The 14,834-nt window shown below is 56.3% G+C and overlaps 1 protein-coding gene across 1 annotated transcript in view; it reads right to left on the bottom strand.

The window, feature by feature from the left end:
* Nucleotides 1-14,464, bottom strand: part of CNGB1 (cyclic nucleotide gated channel subunit beta 1) — a 69,732-nt gene extending 55,268 nt beyond the window's left edge. The window contains exons 1-11 of the mRNA XM_087420181.1: nucleotides 14,288-14,464; nucleotides 11,726-11,783; nucleotides 11,365-11,437; nucleotides 10,463-10,580; nucleotides 10,320-10,362; nucleotides 10,075-10,111; nucleotides 8,363-8,438; nucleotides 8,053-8,092; nucleotides 7,528-7,687; nucleotides 6,657-6,732; nucleotides 5,352-5,388 (exon numbers count right to left, since the gene is read on the bottom strand). Of these exons, the coding sequence (XP_087276307.1) occupies nucleotides 5,352-5,388; nucleotides 6,657-6,732; nucleotides 7,528-7,687; nucleotides 8,053-8,092; nucleotides 8,363-8,438; nucleotides 10,075-10,111; nucleotides 10,320-10,362; nucleotides 10,463-10,580; nucleotides 11,365-11,437; nucleotides 11,726-11,783; nucleotides 14,288-14,464 (895 nt within the window). The remainder of the gene's footprint in view (nucleotides 1-5,351; nucleotides 5,389-6,656; nucleotides 6,733-7,527; nucleotides 7,688-8,052; nucleotides 8,093-8,362; nucleotides 8,439-10,074; nucleotides 10,112-10,319; nucleotides 10,363-10,462; nucleotides 10,581-11,364; nucleotides 11,438-11,725; nucleotides 11,784-14,287) is intronic.
* Nucleotides 14,465-14,834: the final 370 nt, after the last annotated feature.

Genomic DNA, 14,834 nt, shown 5'->3' with positions numbered 1-14,834 from the left:
TCGGGACATGTCGCTCGTGTCGTTCTATGTTGCCGTCCAGCAATGATGTGGCATCTCTACCCCAAGCAGCCTCTTGGGGTGCAAGCTCCTGCCTGACGTAGCAGGTGACATCCAGGGGACAGAGCATCCTCTGGCCTGTGAGCTTGTTAGCTTTCACAGCAACCCTGCCAGGTGAGAACAGTACTCTCCCCATTTTATAAACCAGAGTGACTTGCCCAAAGCCACACAGGACGTCGGAGGCAGAGCCGGGTCTCCTGACTCCTGTTTCCCTGGTGTGCTGTCCCCGGTGACAAACGTGCCCTGTGAGTGCCTCCCTGGCATCGGGGGCCACTCTGTAATGAGCGCTAGGAGAGCCCAGCGTTTGGCGTCCTGAAGAGTTGATGCCGTCCTTGCTTACGTCCTCCCTTTCCTTTCCATTTACCTTTTCCTTTTAGGTACTATGTAGTGAGTAAGCGTTGTGGGAGATCAAGATTTGGCCACCCTGAAATATATCTCTTTACCTTGATTGTTTTCTCTGATGGACATTTGACCTCCCCCACTAACTGCCTAAAGAATTTGACATAGTAACTGCTTCCTGGAACAGATCTTCTATCTGATGGCTGTAATATAATGTAAAATAGATGTTACAATAGGAAAGGCACCAACAAGGCCATCTTATCGGAAGTTCTGTCTCTCTGGCCACATTCTCTGGATGGCCCTGCGAGGAGTTGCCAGACAAACATTTACATTTATAAGGGAAATCTCCATTTGTAAAGGTATCTCCCTCTCTGTTTTGGGAAGAGGGGGGATGGCCTCATTTCTAGAGACTTATCAATGTGGAAGGTGAGGCCTTAAATCTGCATAATAACCTTAATCTTGTTTATTGTGCTTTAGTGGTGATCTCCTGTAGCTGGCTCCCCCCACCCCCAACATCCTCCTTTGTCATTGGCTGAACATGGTATTTAAGACGAGAATTTCTGCTATTGTGTTGAGAAATGCAGTGTCCCTGCTTTCTCCCATATATACATGTTATTAAACTTGGTATTATTTTCTCCTGCTAACCTGTTTTGTTAATTATTTGGCCAGCCATAAGAACCTTAAGGAAAAGGGCAGAGGGAGATTCTCCCTCTCTCCCGACAGCGTCTTGTAAGCACTTCCTCCTTTCGTCTTTGTGCCAGGCCTGTGAGGCAGGCCCTACACTATCGGCCAAAGATTCCACAGCTCTGAGAAGAGGACGGTGCCGAGGTCTCCAGCCGGGAAGGGCAGGCATGGGGTACCGCTCCTGGGCAGGCCCCGAGCACGGCCTGGTGAGGGAGCCACTGTCTGCCCCCAGAGCTCTGAGCCCCTCTCCGCAGGCATCGGGTTCGCAGCTCGGGGCTTTTCCAGGGCCCCACCCAGGTGCCCAGATCATAGACGGGGCCTCTGACGCAACGGGGGTGCTCGAGCTCACATGGAAACTGCTGCTCCATCCGGGGCTTAGACTTTGCCCCTAGGGTCCTTCACGGGCATGCCGCCTCCTGGCCAGACCCTCTCTGCCAGCCCAAGACGTCCCTCAGGGCCGCCGAGTGAGCGGGGCTCTGACTCCAGCAGCCCCGTCTGGGGAGGGGCTCCTGTTTCCAGGACCAGCAGACAGAGAGCTCAGGGACATGGATTCTAGGCCAAGGCCCCCACCTGGACCTGGGTTGCTGGCAAAGCCTCCATCATCCCTGAGACCTGGGTCGTGATGCCCCCTCTCTCTGCCTCTCCCTGGTCCAGGCCCACATCTTCTCCCACCTGGTCCCCAAAGCACTAACTTCTCACTAACCAGGCATTTCTCAGAATGTGGCCTCTGCTACTACCCCATCATTGGAATCATCTGCGTGCTTCTTGAAAATGCAGATTCCCAGGCTCCCACACTCTTCAATTCGGGAGGTCTGGGGGTGGGACATTTCTTCACAGCTGCCCCTAGATGCTTCAGATGTGGCCCAAAGTTCAAGAACCCATTGCTTTCCCTGCCTCCAATGCTTGCTCAGCCTCAGGGTGATCTTTGTGAAGTCACTCCCCTGCTCAACCACCTTCAATGGCTCCCCATTGCCTACAGCCTAGTCCCCTGAAATCAAGCTCCAACTTTTCTAGTTTTCTCTTCTGCATCAAGGACCCTGGGCTCCAGATTAGCTGAAGTGCCCACCACTCTCCCCGTGCACCCCCTCCCTCTCCTACCTCCAGGCACTGGCTCATGTTATTGTCTCTGCCGGGACTGCCCTCCCCCCCACACCAGCTTGAGATGTCAGGGGTCTCAAACGCAAAGGGCCCTGCAGCCAGGGAGATGGTGTATGTAGGCCAAGTGGAGGGTGCCACCCGTCCTCAGGTGGCAGCTGCTGCTCAGATCTCCCTACAAGCACACTGTGAGCCCGTCACAGCCAGATCTTACCAGTTTTTGAGAGAAGCCAGCTTTTTCTATGTAAAGCCATCTGATTTTTAAATGTTAACAACTAATTCTAATTTTTAAAATAACTCCTTGTCCCAAACAAAGACATCCGTGGGCCAGCTGGGACCCAGGGCAACCAGCCCAGGACCCCTGGCTAACTCCCCCTTCCTGCAACCCCAATACCACAAGCCACATTCAATCCACCCACTTTCCAAACCTACACACTCATTTAGCCTTATCTGAAGCAATAATGTCATGCCATCACAGGTTAGATGGGCTAATTAATGCTTTTTTTTTTTTTTTTTAAAGATTTTATTTATTCATTTTCCCCCCCCAAAGCCCCAGTAGATAGTTGTATGTCATAGGTTCACATCCTTCTAGTTGCTGTACGTGGGACTCGGCCTCGCGTTGGACAGAGAAGTGGTGCCTTGGGGCGTGCCCGGGATCTGAACCCGGGCCGCCAGCATCAGAGCTCGCACACTTAACCGCTAAGCCACGGAGCCTGCCCTAATTAATGCTTTTTAATGTCAGCGAAAGCCTTTGTTGCGTCCACTAGAGTCCTGACCCGCGGAGGGAGAGAATGTGGCCAAGCCAAAGCAGGACCATTTCTGGGAGAAACTGTGGCCTGTAGGGGCACCGACTGAGCCAGGTGCCACGCCGAGGGCTGTGTGGGTGTCCTCTGAGAGAGAGTCCTCCACGGGCTCTCCCACAGCCTTCAGTGGGAAGTCCTCCTGCTGTCTAGCTTAAGTCTCACAGACCGCCCTTCCCCTATTCTGGTGGAAAGGGGTCAGCCTTGGTCCCCGAGAGGTGGCTCTGGGACTGATGGAAGTGACTCTGACTCACTCTCGCCCTGCCTGGGAGCGTGGGGAGGGGCAAGGGGTCACTGTTCAAGGAGGGTGGGGTTCAACAGCCACCCCTCCCCCTCCCTTGCAGGTCCTCTCTTCAGGGCACCCTTCTTTCCTTCCATCCATCTGTCCGGCTGTCCGTCCGTGCTCTCCCAGGCTCCCTTCTCCCCTGTTTCAGAGGCCTCCAGCTGCCGCTACCCCTGAAACAAAGGAGAAGACAGAAGGGTGGGTGCGCGGCGGACAGGCGGAGGGAATGAATGAGTGAGTGACCCAATGAGTGAACGGCTGGAGGGCTGGGGACAGAGTGGGGAGAAGGGGAGGGACGCTCATCCCCCAGCCAAATCCTAATCCTGTTACCCGTGAATGTGACCTTATTTGGAAATAGGGTCTTTGCAGGTGTAAGAAGTCGAGGATCTCAGGATGAGATCATCCTGGATTTAGGGTGGGCCCTGTATCCAACCACTGGTGTCCTTATGAGAGAACGGAGAGGGAGATCTGACAGACGCAGAGGAAAAGGCAGAGATTGGAGGGCAGCTAGAAGCCAAGGGACCCCAGGGATTGCCAGCAGCCCCTAGAAGCCAGGGGAGAGGCATGGAACTGTTCTGCCCTCAGAGCCCCAGAAGGAACCAACCCTGCCACCACTGATTTTAGACTTCTGGCTTCCTGAACTGTGGGAGGATACATTTCCGTTCTTTGAAGGCCCCCAGTTCAGGGGCCTTTGTCAAGGAAGCCCCAGGAAACTAACGCACCCTCCAATCTCTGGGGTGGGTCCCAGAGCCCACCCACGGCCCACACACTCGGGGCACAGCAAGGAGGCCCTGTCTACAGGTTGAGACTCCTGCCTCCACCCAGAAGAGTAGAGAGGAGGGTAAGAGGGGCCGGGGGCTCCGTCCTCAGAGCTCTCAGCAGCCCCTGGGAGTCTGTGCTCCAGGGAAGGTTTTTTGTCCCACTAACCTTGGCCTAAGTGGGCAATGCTGCCAGGCCAAGGGGACTCCAGTCACCACTCCGAGAGAACTCGCTCAGTGACCTTGGGCACATCTCTGCCCCTGCGTCTGCCCCAACAGCCGTGGGGGGCGCTGCTCTGCACCCTCCAGTGTGGCCATGAGCTCCACAGGACTGAGAGCCCTGCTCTGAGGCCTCCTCCTCCCGCTGTTGTCACAATTGTACAAACCCATCCCCTCCACGGCTGCTCTGTCAGTCCCGAGCTCCACGGTCAGTGGCCTGTCCGTGCTGCCCCAGGCCACGGTGACTGCCAGCGTCAGAGTGCTCGTGAAGACCACCACCAGCCGAGCGGGGCTGGTGTTGGACACAGCCGTCAGACACGGCGAGGAGCAGCCCTGGGAGGCCCTGGGGCCCTGTGTCCGGGGTGGAATAGGGCCACCACCCCCGGGGCCCAAACTCTGCTTTGCTCACCTCTAGAACTCATCACAGGCCTGGCACATAGCAGTCTGTCCATGATCATTTGTTGATGAATGAATGCCCTGTCCACCACAGGCCTCTCTGGAGGCCACGAAATGAAGGAGGAGCAGATTTTGGACCCTAGCCCTCCCCTCTTGGCCTCCGTCTGTCCCCAGTCCTGGCACAAGGCTGGGATGAAAGGCACCACACACCTCCCCAGCCCAGCCACAGATGAGGGGATGCCCTCCCAGCTCAAGGGAGCTGGAGTCTATGGGGTCCAGTTCCCCTAGGGAGACCTCGTCCCTCTCCCTGTGCCCCCCAACCAGGGCTCTGCTCAGCCAAACCACTGGTCCAGGGGGGCAGTGGGGAGCTCTCTCTGGGTTGTTTCTAGCAGAAAGGGGGGCCCATTGACTTGGCCTCGGAGCTGTTTTCTCTGGATGAAAGCTAGAACACAGGCAGGGTTCCCCACTGCATCTCCTCACAGCCCCAACAGGGGCCTCCAGCCACCCTCTGGCTCTGGGCCAGGCTCTGGCTACCTGGCCAGGCTGACTGGGGGGTAGGCCTGCCGAGCATGGGGCTCTCTCAGCCCCAGGTCAGGAGACCCCGACTCTGCCCCCACAGTGAGTCCAGGTCTGGCCAGGGACAGCTCCAGCGCCCACGCGCGCTCAGACCAAGCAACCCTCCCAGAGACGCACACGGGGACCCAGTAACATGTCACTTACTGGTCTGCACGTCACACGTCACAGGGCAGTCAGGCTCCTGCATGGGGAGAAAGGGGGAAGAATTGCCATGGCCTCCTGCCCGCCTCCCTGCTTCAACCACCCCTTCCGGCACCGCAGGAGCAGGAGGGTTGTCCTCACTCCTACCAGGACGCCTGCAGAGATCCTGCTGCAGCAGGCTCCCCTCTTCCCTGCTCCTCTCCTGCCTCAGAAGCCGCCCTCTGCTCCCCTCGCTCTCCGCCCGGGATCACTGCTCGGTCCCACCTCGGCTTCTCTGCTCAGGCTGAGTCCCTGCCTGGAGTGCCCTCTCTTCCTTCTCTGCGCATGAAAACCCTCCTCCCACCCTTCCTTGGAGGGTTGTCTCAGAGCTTCGTCTGCAGGAAGGCCTCTCCCCACCAGCACCACACCTTCCCCCGCCCCACCCCTGTGTCCTCAAGGGCCCTCCTCTCTGAAGGATCTTCTTGCCACCAGCCTCTCCCTTCCCTCTTCTCGGAAAACGCCAGAGCTGCGCTTCTTCTGTCACCCACAGAGGCCCATGAACACGAAGCCTGAGGGCTCAGCCTGCAGGGAAGGGGCCCTGAAGCTTCCTATCCGTCTCCTACTGCAGCCAGGACCGGGATCCAGGCCTCCCGCCTCCCGGTTCCAGGTGCTTCTATGAAGAGGTCCAACTGTCCCCAAGAGAGAAGGGCCAGGTGCCAGGTTCTTGGATAGGGAGAATAAGAGGCGACAAAGTCCCCACTCCCCTGACCCACCCATGTTGGAACCCTAGGTTGTTGGAAATACACACAGGGCCCGCTGGCTTTCTGTGAGCCCGACTCCTTCCTAGAACATTTCAGGCCTCTATTGTCTCTGGGCCTTTGCACATGCTGATCCTCTGCCTGAAGGGCCCTTCCTATACCACCACCTTCACCTTCACCTACCCGCTTCCTACCCCTCCTTCAGGTCTCAGCTTGCAGGCCGCCTCCATTGGGAAGCCTTCCTTGACACTCCTGGGAGGCTCTTCCTCTGCACCCCACATCCTCTCTTCTTCCCCCCATGGAAGTACCTCCCCACCGACTGTGAGCTCCTGGAGGGCGGGGCCAGGCCAGCGCTTCTCAGCCCTGTGGCCTCAGTGACCCAAGAGTGTGAGTGTGGAATGAGTGTGAGCCGTGCAGACAGGCAGGCTGGGGGCTGGGGTCCCGATGCAAGCTGCCTTCGTCCTTCTGTGCCCCCACCCCAGGGACACAGGCCGACCATCCCACCCTTGCCTGAGCTCTAAGACCCCTCCCACCACCAGCCAGGGCCCCACTTCCCGAGCCCAGCACCGACCTGCTCCCCAGCCTTCGCGTGGAGCACTGGCTGAGGCAGCGCCTTCTCCAGCCTGTGCAGGAGCCACAGCACCAACCTGCAGGCAGGAGAGAGCGGCTGTGTCCAGGTGGGAGGGCTCATGGGGAAACTGAGACCAGAGTCAGATCCCTCCCGAGGCAGACAGCAAGCCCGCCAGAAGGCAGACTAGAACCTGGGTCTCCAGCCTCAAAGACCATTGTCCCCCTCCCTGGCTTCCCTAGGCAAGCCTCTGGCTACTGCTCGGACCCCAGCAGGCCCCAGAGGTGCATTCCAGGCCCCTCCCACACTGCCAGGACGGGAGCATTTGGCAATACCCACTATGATGTTAAATGCATGTATCTTTGGCCCAGCAACTCCATTTCCTTAGATTTATCCTACAGATTTACTTGCATATGAGTGAAATGATGCCTGTCAAGGCTATTGATCATGGCAAAAGAGTGGAAACAAGCTTAAATGTCCACCACATAGTTAAATAGAAGCTGGTACATCCATAGAATGGAGTGCTACGCAGCTGTTGAAAATGAAGCCGACCTATGGGTATAAAACCACCTCTAAGATACATCATTAGGTGGAAAAGCAAGATGCAGAACAGTGTGTATGGTTTGCTGTTGTCAGGTACGTGTTTAAAGGAGAAACATGCTCACAAGCTCGTCCGTGCATGAAACAGTGAGGAAGGACCAGAAGCACTGATGTGGTTGCCCTGGGATGGGGCCCTGGAAACCCCTTGGAATTTTCTCCCAGGTGTGTGTGTTAGTTTTATAACTAAAAAAACTGGTTTGGTGAAGGTTGGGTGTTGGGCTGGGGCAAGGACTGATCCTGCTCCCCATGGGAGGTGGGGCATTTGGGGTCTCACCTGGCAGAGTCCCCAGGGGGCGACAGGGAGGAGGCCTGGAGGCCGGGCTGGGGCTCTGGAGTCGGCTCCTCCTCAGGCTGCTGGGGGCCAGGAGCGGGCAGGGAGGGGCTCTCCAGGGCCTGCAGCCTGGGCTCCGTTTCCAAGGGTGGTCCTGGGGGCTCTAAGCAGCAGGGAAAGCAGGAGGCTAAAGATGACGTGGCAGGGCTCCACGCGACCCCTCAAGGGCATGGGGACCAGGATTCGAGGCGCCAACATAGCTGAGTGGGGAGCCCCTTGGGACCACCCAACTACCCCAACTACTTGTCCAAGACCTCACAAGTCTGTCCCAGGCCACTGGCTTTCCAGGCTGGACTGGGGAGGGAGGTCCAGGGTCCTCCGCAACAGCTCACTGCTGGGAAGCCTTGAACCCCTCCCTAGTCTGGGTGAGGGCTAAGGTCCTCCTCCAGCATCCCCCAGGCCCCAGTTGTACCCCAGCCCAGCCTGTGATCATCCCAGGCAGCCCATTCCCAGGTCCCGTCCTTGTACCTGGGCCCAAGGCGGCATCCGCAGGCTCATCTCTCCAGCCCTGGATCATAAACAGGGAGTGGGGTCAGGGAGCAAAGTGAGCCTGTGCACCCCTACCCCGGCCAGCCGGGCCCTGGGCCATCCCTCTCCCGAACCCCTCTGCCCCTCTTGCAGTCACTCCTCCCCCATCACGGACCCTCCGGGGAGGAGAGCACCCCCTCCGTGGGTCCCGGGGGGTGGGGATAGCGTGCTGGTGTAGGCAGGCTCTTCCTGGGGCCCGAGAAACCCTCCCAGGTGGTCAGCTGCCTGCTCCCCCTTTTCCTCAACTTACCTCGGAGGTTTTCGGGGGCTGAGGCAGTACTCTGTCCAGATTCTGCTCGAACCACCTGAGCAGCCAGGGCCTGGGCCTGCAGGGGGGCTGGTGGTCAGCCGAGCGGCCTGAAGGAGTGGGCCAGCCACACTGTCCTGACTGCCTGCTGGGGTCCCGGGCCTCCACCAGCCCTTGCTCACCCTCGGCTCCCCTTCTGCACAGTGGGGTCCTTGTGCTGGGTCCTCTCGAAGGGCCCCAGGTGGCGGGGGAAACTTCCACCAACCTCAAGTTCTGACCCAGGGCTGGAGCAGGCTCCTGGAACAACAGGCCCAGCCTTGGCCTCCTGGGCAGCAGGTGAGGAGCGGGGGCACCTGGGGACCTGAATGCAGCAGCAGGGGCATTCCGCTGTGACTGGGACAGAGAGGTCTGTCTTCATGGGTATGTGACCTGTGCAGGGCCCCACACTTAGAAGGGCCCCTTTTCTAATTTGATGCTCTGTTGTCACAGTGTTAAATTCTTAATAGTTTTTTTAAAGGAGTCCTGCATCTTCATTTTGCGCTGGGCCCTGCAATTACGCAGCTGTCCGGGGGCAAACATTGGGTCCCAGATCCACATGGCCTCCAGGCAGCCCTTCTGTCTTCAGGGAAGCTCCATGCTCCCCGGGGAACCTACCCCCCTGGGTATGGCCCCAAAGAAAGCTGGCATGTCCTCTGGGTGCCTTCTTCCTAAATCACTTTACTGGTCCCAAAGTCAGCAGAGTGGCCCTGGGGACCCATGACCTGGACAGCCTCGAGGGGAGCGAGCTGGAGCAATGAATGAATGAATGGAGTGTGTGATTGTATAAATTCATCAATTCATCCATTTGTTCCTCCCTTCTGCGCTGAGTCCCCTCCCTGTGGCAGGCACTGTGCTGGGCGCCAGGGGTCCAGCAGTGACCAAGACAAAGTCCCTGCGCTCAAGGACCCGACAGTCTAATGAGTGAATGAAGGAAGGAAGGAATGAATGAGCAAATGGAGATGAATGCGAGACTCTGGATTTCTGGCAGGGATTGCAAACTGGAGGCTTCAGGATTCTTTTGGGGGCCCACAATGTTTTTGAAAACTTTTCAATTAGTTAGCAACATCTAAAAATTAAGGGTTTTACATAAAAGCCTACATTTCTAGCTTCTCTTGAAAAACTGGAGGATCCGGCCACAGGGGCCCGCACTCCTGCAGGGCAGAGGCATTTGGAGCCAAGCAAGGCCCCTCCCTGGAGAAAGACAGGGGCTCCCCCGTTTGTCACAGAGTCCCCCCAGCCTGCCACCCATGATGACAAGGCAGCTCTGAGAAGTCCAAAGCTGATGCCAACTGTGAGGCCAACCTGGGCGCCCCAAGGTCGCCCACAGTGGCCCTGGCGCTGCTCCGGGCTCCACATGGTGCCCACCCACATGATGCCCACCTGTGAGGATCTCATCCTGCCTCCTCCCTGTCCTCAGAAGGTGGTCCCAACTGGGGATCTCCCAATAATTAGCACAGCAAACTGTGGGCATCACAGGGCCCATCATCCCCATCTTGTGGATGAGAAAAGTGAGGTCCGGAAGAGACAAGAGGCAAATTCAAGGTCACACACCAAGGTGGTGGTAGACTCTGCTCCTGAACCCAAGACCCTGGGCTCTGGGCATGCTGCTCCCCCACCACACACACTACAGATGAGGTTCAGGGGCTCCCAAACCAGTGCTCAGGACGGGCACTCACCCGGTGTCCTGGGCCCTGGGGGCTTCATTGGGTCCATCTGCAGAAGAAAGGAAGGTGGTGAGCAGCAAGAGGCCAGTCCAGAGGCCCCCCACCCCCCACTCCGGCCAGCCCGACTCAAGCCCAGGTTCAGACCCGGGGCCCGTCAGATGAGAAGCTCTGGCCCCGGGGACTCTCCCCAGGGCAGGGCCCATCCCAACAGCTCCTCGCTCCCACCGCTGTAAAGCCATCCTGCTTCCCGGCCTTACCTGAGCCCCCAGCGCTGCAGTGCCCCAGGATCTGTGCTCCCACCTGCCAGGACAGACAGACAGACGTGGGCAGAGAGCCCGGGCACTGGCCCCCACCCGACCCTTCCTCATCCGACCCGCCTCAGCTCCTGGCCCAGCAGTACCTGAGTCGGGCCCTCCACGCCAGCAGCAGTGTTCTGGGCTGGCCCGCCACTGTTGACTGGCTGCGGGACCACCTTCTCCACGCCCTTCCTGAGCCAGGTCAGCACCCTGCCGCTGGGACTGCGAGGGACAGAGACACCGGCTGCCCTCACCTCCCCAGCCCCTCCCTGGTCAGAGTGGCAGTCCACTACCTCCTAAAGAACTAGGTTTGAATCTTAAACCTCTGTCTCCCCACTGTGAGACTTCAGACATCCCCCCTGAGCCTCTCTGGAAAATGGGGGACGCCAACCCTTGGTGAGGCCAGGCACGTCCGGTGCCAACCCGAGCCCACCCCCATCAGATGCTCAGTTCAGCAGCCAAGTTCTCTCTGTCATCCTGCCTCCCCCTTAGCCGGGCTCCAGGGGGTTCCTGTCCTGCACTTGGCACATGTCTTGTGCTCCAGAAAGGTTGAGGGTTTCCTGTGGGGTGTCTCCTTGTGACTGAGGCTGGTCAGCCTAACTATGAGTCACAGACTCACTGCCTGACGCCGGACCCCGCAGACATGCTCGCTTAGACACGCACCAATGGCCCAAAATGTTTGAGCTAACTGAGAGGTTTCATGTAAAAGTCTGGATTTCTGGCTTTGTGGGAAAATTAGAAGCTCTGGCCACACTAGACCTGCATTTCACCCGATCACTGAGAAACCACTGGCCCCCACCCTCCGTTTCTCTTGGTCACATTGGCCCTTTGGCCCAGGAGACCCCCATCCTCTGCCCGAGGATCCCTTCAGCCAATTCCCAAGATGCTCTGGGCCTTGGTCTGGGAATGCCCACGGACCTGGGAGCAGTGCCCGTCCCCACCCCGCAGTGGCTTCCTAGCTTGGGGAGGAGTTTGGTCCTGAGGAGAGGGGAGGGTGGTGTGGTACCTGTTCACTTCGGCAACCACAGCAACCTGGCCCTGGAGGGACGTGGGCAGAGCAGGGGCAGCCTCCTGGGTTTCTGGAAAAGATCCCTCATACCTTAGATCTGGAACCTCAAAGAGTCCCCTTTCTACCCTGCTGCGGAGATTAAGTTGGAGGCAGGGGAGAGGGGAGGACCCCAAGGGGGTCAGAAGGCCAGGGTTCCAGCTCAGCTCAGCTAAAAAGTCCCCAGGAGCCCACTCTGAGCTTCTCTGAGCCTCAGTTTCTTCACCTATGAAGTGGGCCTGCCAGCCTTTCCCCTCGCCTATGGGGAGAAAGCAGCCCCTCCCCAGCTCCTGGCCCTGCCGGCTAGGCTTCCAGCACTCACCCTGAGGGCTAGGGTCTGCCACAGCCACTTCCTGCCCCTTGGATGGCTCCTCAGGTGCCTGGAGGGTTCAAACAGGACCATGTAAGCCCTCAGTGAGACCAGCCTGGTTCAGGCATGGTCAGCCCCTGACCCACCCACAAGGGACCCCTCCACCCCCCACAGGACCAAACAACTCTGTTCTCACAATCGTCTCTGTAAATCCTCCCAGCCCCAGGGGCCCTCATCCAGGGCTGGGCCCTCCTACCCCTCCCGAAAGGTGGCCCCCAGGCCTATCACATCCCCCACCTCACTGGCCTGAGAATAGAATGTTAGAGAGAGTTATGAAGCCTTGGAGCAAGCTGAGGGGAAGAGGGAGGTGAGAGGAGCCCACCCCTCACCCAGTGCCCAGCACAGCTCTCCCTCTCCTGCTGGGCCAAAATTCCCATTCCCCTCTGGCAGCTGGACAGCATTCAGCCTCCGCCACCTGCCTCTCACCTCTGCAGATGCACCTACTGCTGCTACGTGCACATATGTGCATGTACAAACATGCACATGCATACAGACACACGAACACGTGTAGGCTCTCACATGTACAGACACATACATACATGAGCGCACATGTATACACACAATGACACACAGACACTTGTGTATACACACCTGCATACATGCGCAGACACAAAATAAGTGCATCTGCCCACAGATACATGTGTACTTGCAAGACACAAAGCACATATGCATATAGATTTGCGAGTATGTATAGGGCACATGCAAACATGTGCATATACACATGTGCATGCATGCAGATGCACACACATGCAAATGCCTGCACGTGTACAGATACACAAACATGTGCATATGCATGCACATACATTTGCAGACGTACACAGACACGGATATTATATATACACACATATATGTGCTCAGTCACATACACACAGGCATATACACAGTACGCATGCACACTTGCACTGATACACAAGCATGTACTCATGAACACATCATTTCATATGTGCATCAACACAATCAAACACACACATAGATAAACACACTGCACAGACACACAAATGTGTGCATGTGCACATACATGTGCATGTATTCATGCACAAACACATAAAGTTCTGCAACTGAACACATATACGAGATCCATGCACAGATGCACAAAATATGTGTATATATAAACATGCACGCACATACAACTATGTCCATACACACATACATGCACAGATATACAAACATGGGCATATGTGCACAAACACATGAATACAATCACAGACTCAGAAACATGTGCACATACACACATTTATACACACCAGCACACCCACATGCACACAGAACTACAGACACACTAATGCATGTGCATACACACAACATATATGCGTATACACGTGCATACCCACACATGTCAACACCCACGTGTGTTTGTGTACGCTTGACTTGCTGTCACACGTGTGTGCATAGACATACCACTACAGACACAAGGCACACACGAAAACACACGTGCACACAAATGCTATGTCTGGGCAGCTCACTGTTTCCTAAACACGCTCTGCACCACCCAGAAACAGCCTTTCCTCTGCCAGGAATGCCCCACCTCTTCATCTCCTCCAGTTACAACTCAGCCCAGCCCACTGTGCCTAGGAAGCACTCCCCCACCAGCTCCCAATCTCCAAAGTTAAGACGATTCTCTCCCTCCTCTGAGCACCCACAGTTCTCAGTCTTATTTGGCCCTCCCAGAGGGGTTGAGCTGAGGCCACCATTGGAGCTCACCACATTTCCTCATCACCTCTGTCTCCTGGTAGAAGGAGACCTGCCTGAGACTCGTCTGCTGATCCCCAGGGGCAATGCCTTATTCATCATTATGCTCCCAGCACTGTGCACAGGCCTGGCATCACTTAAAGCTAAATCAAATCTGTTGAATCGAACTTTTGAATTAGTTGTCATCAAGCTCCTGAATGAATAAGATGCAGAGCTGGCAAGTTTTGATGTGCTCAAAGGAAAGTTCCAGAGCAATGCCACTCAAAGTGTGGCCCATGAGCCAGCATCAGGCCTACAATGAATAAGCAGTTTGCCCCAGAATGTATATCGACACACTGCTTCCTTCATCGAGAAAGTCTTACTACAAAACAAATACCAACCAAAGTAAGCAGTATGCTTGGTTACATTGTAGATTCACATTCTGGGAAGTTCCTAATCTCATCCTGGGCTGGTGACAAACAGTTCAGTGACTGGCTACTTTGAGTAGCTCTGTTCTAGACTCTACAAGTTGGCATCAATGGCCAGTGGGCCAAATCCAGCCTGCTGCTTCTTTTTGTAAATAAAGTTTTACTGGAACTTTCATTTATGTATCGTCTATGGCTATTTTCATATCACAGTGACAGAGTTGAGTAATTAACAGAGACGGCACGACTCACAAAGCCTGAAATATTTACTATCCAGCCTTTTACAGAACCAAGTGATATCTGCGTTTTCTTCTGGCTCCAAATTTCTCCGTTGTGGAAGGTCCATGGGGGGCAGCTGACCCAAGCTGGGACTTCCCTGAGCAGCAAGACTAGGATGCCCTTCTTCACCCTTGCCTCTTACCAGAGACTCATCCCCTAGCTCAGCCTCCTCAGGGGCCGTTTCAGGCTCCGGCTCTGGTTCTAGCCCCGTCTCTAGCTCCAGCTCTGACTGTGGGTCTCCCCCCTCCTCCTGCTCCATCTTGGTCTTCTGAGGGGTCGCTGGGGGCTGAGGCAGCACCTTCTGGATCCAGCCCAACATCCTGGCACCTGTAAGGGGCAGAATCCTTAGGCCTCCACAGAGTGCTCACAGTTGTTCCCACCATTTGGGGGTCACTTTTGTGGGTTACATATTTCCCTTTTCTCTCATCATCTTTAAAAATATTTTTGCACGGCCGGCCCCGTGGCTTGGCGGTTAAGTGCGCGCGCTCCGCTGCTGGCGGCCAGGGTTCGGATCCGGGCGCGCACCGACACGCCGCTTCTCCGGCCATGCTGAGGCCGCGTCCCACATACAGCAACTAGAAGGATGTGCAGCTATGACGTACAACTATCTACTGGGGCTTTGGGGGAAAAAAATAAATAAAATTAAAAAATATATATTTTTGCAATTATACCTCCAGTTATGCCTTCTA

Source organism: Ceratotherium simum, chromosome 30 (assembly GCF_057802395.1).
Source record: "Ceratotherium simum simum isolate JZ-2026a chromosome 30, ASM5780239v1, whole genome shotgun sequence".
In the NCBI taxonomy this organism is placed as follows: domain Eukaryota; kingdom Metazoa; phylum Chordata; class Mammalia; order Perissodactyla; family Rhinocerotidae; genus Ceratotherium; species Ceratotherium simum.
The sequence above is the reverse complement of the archived record's forward strand: the minus strand, read 5'-3'. Positions and strand labels throughout refer to the sequence as shown.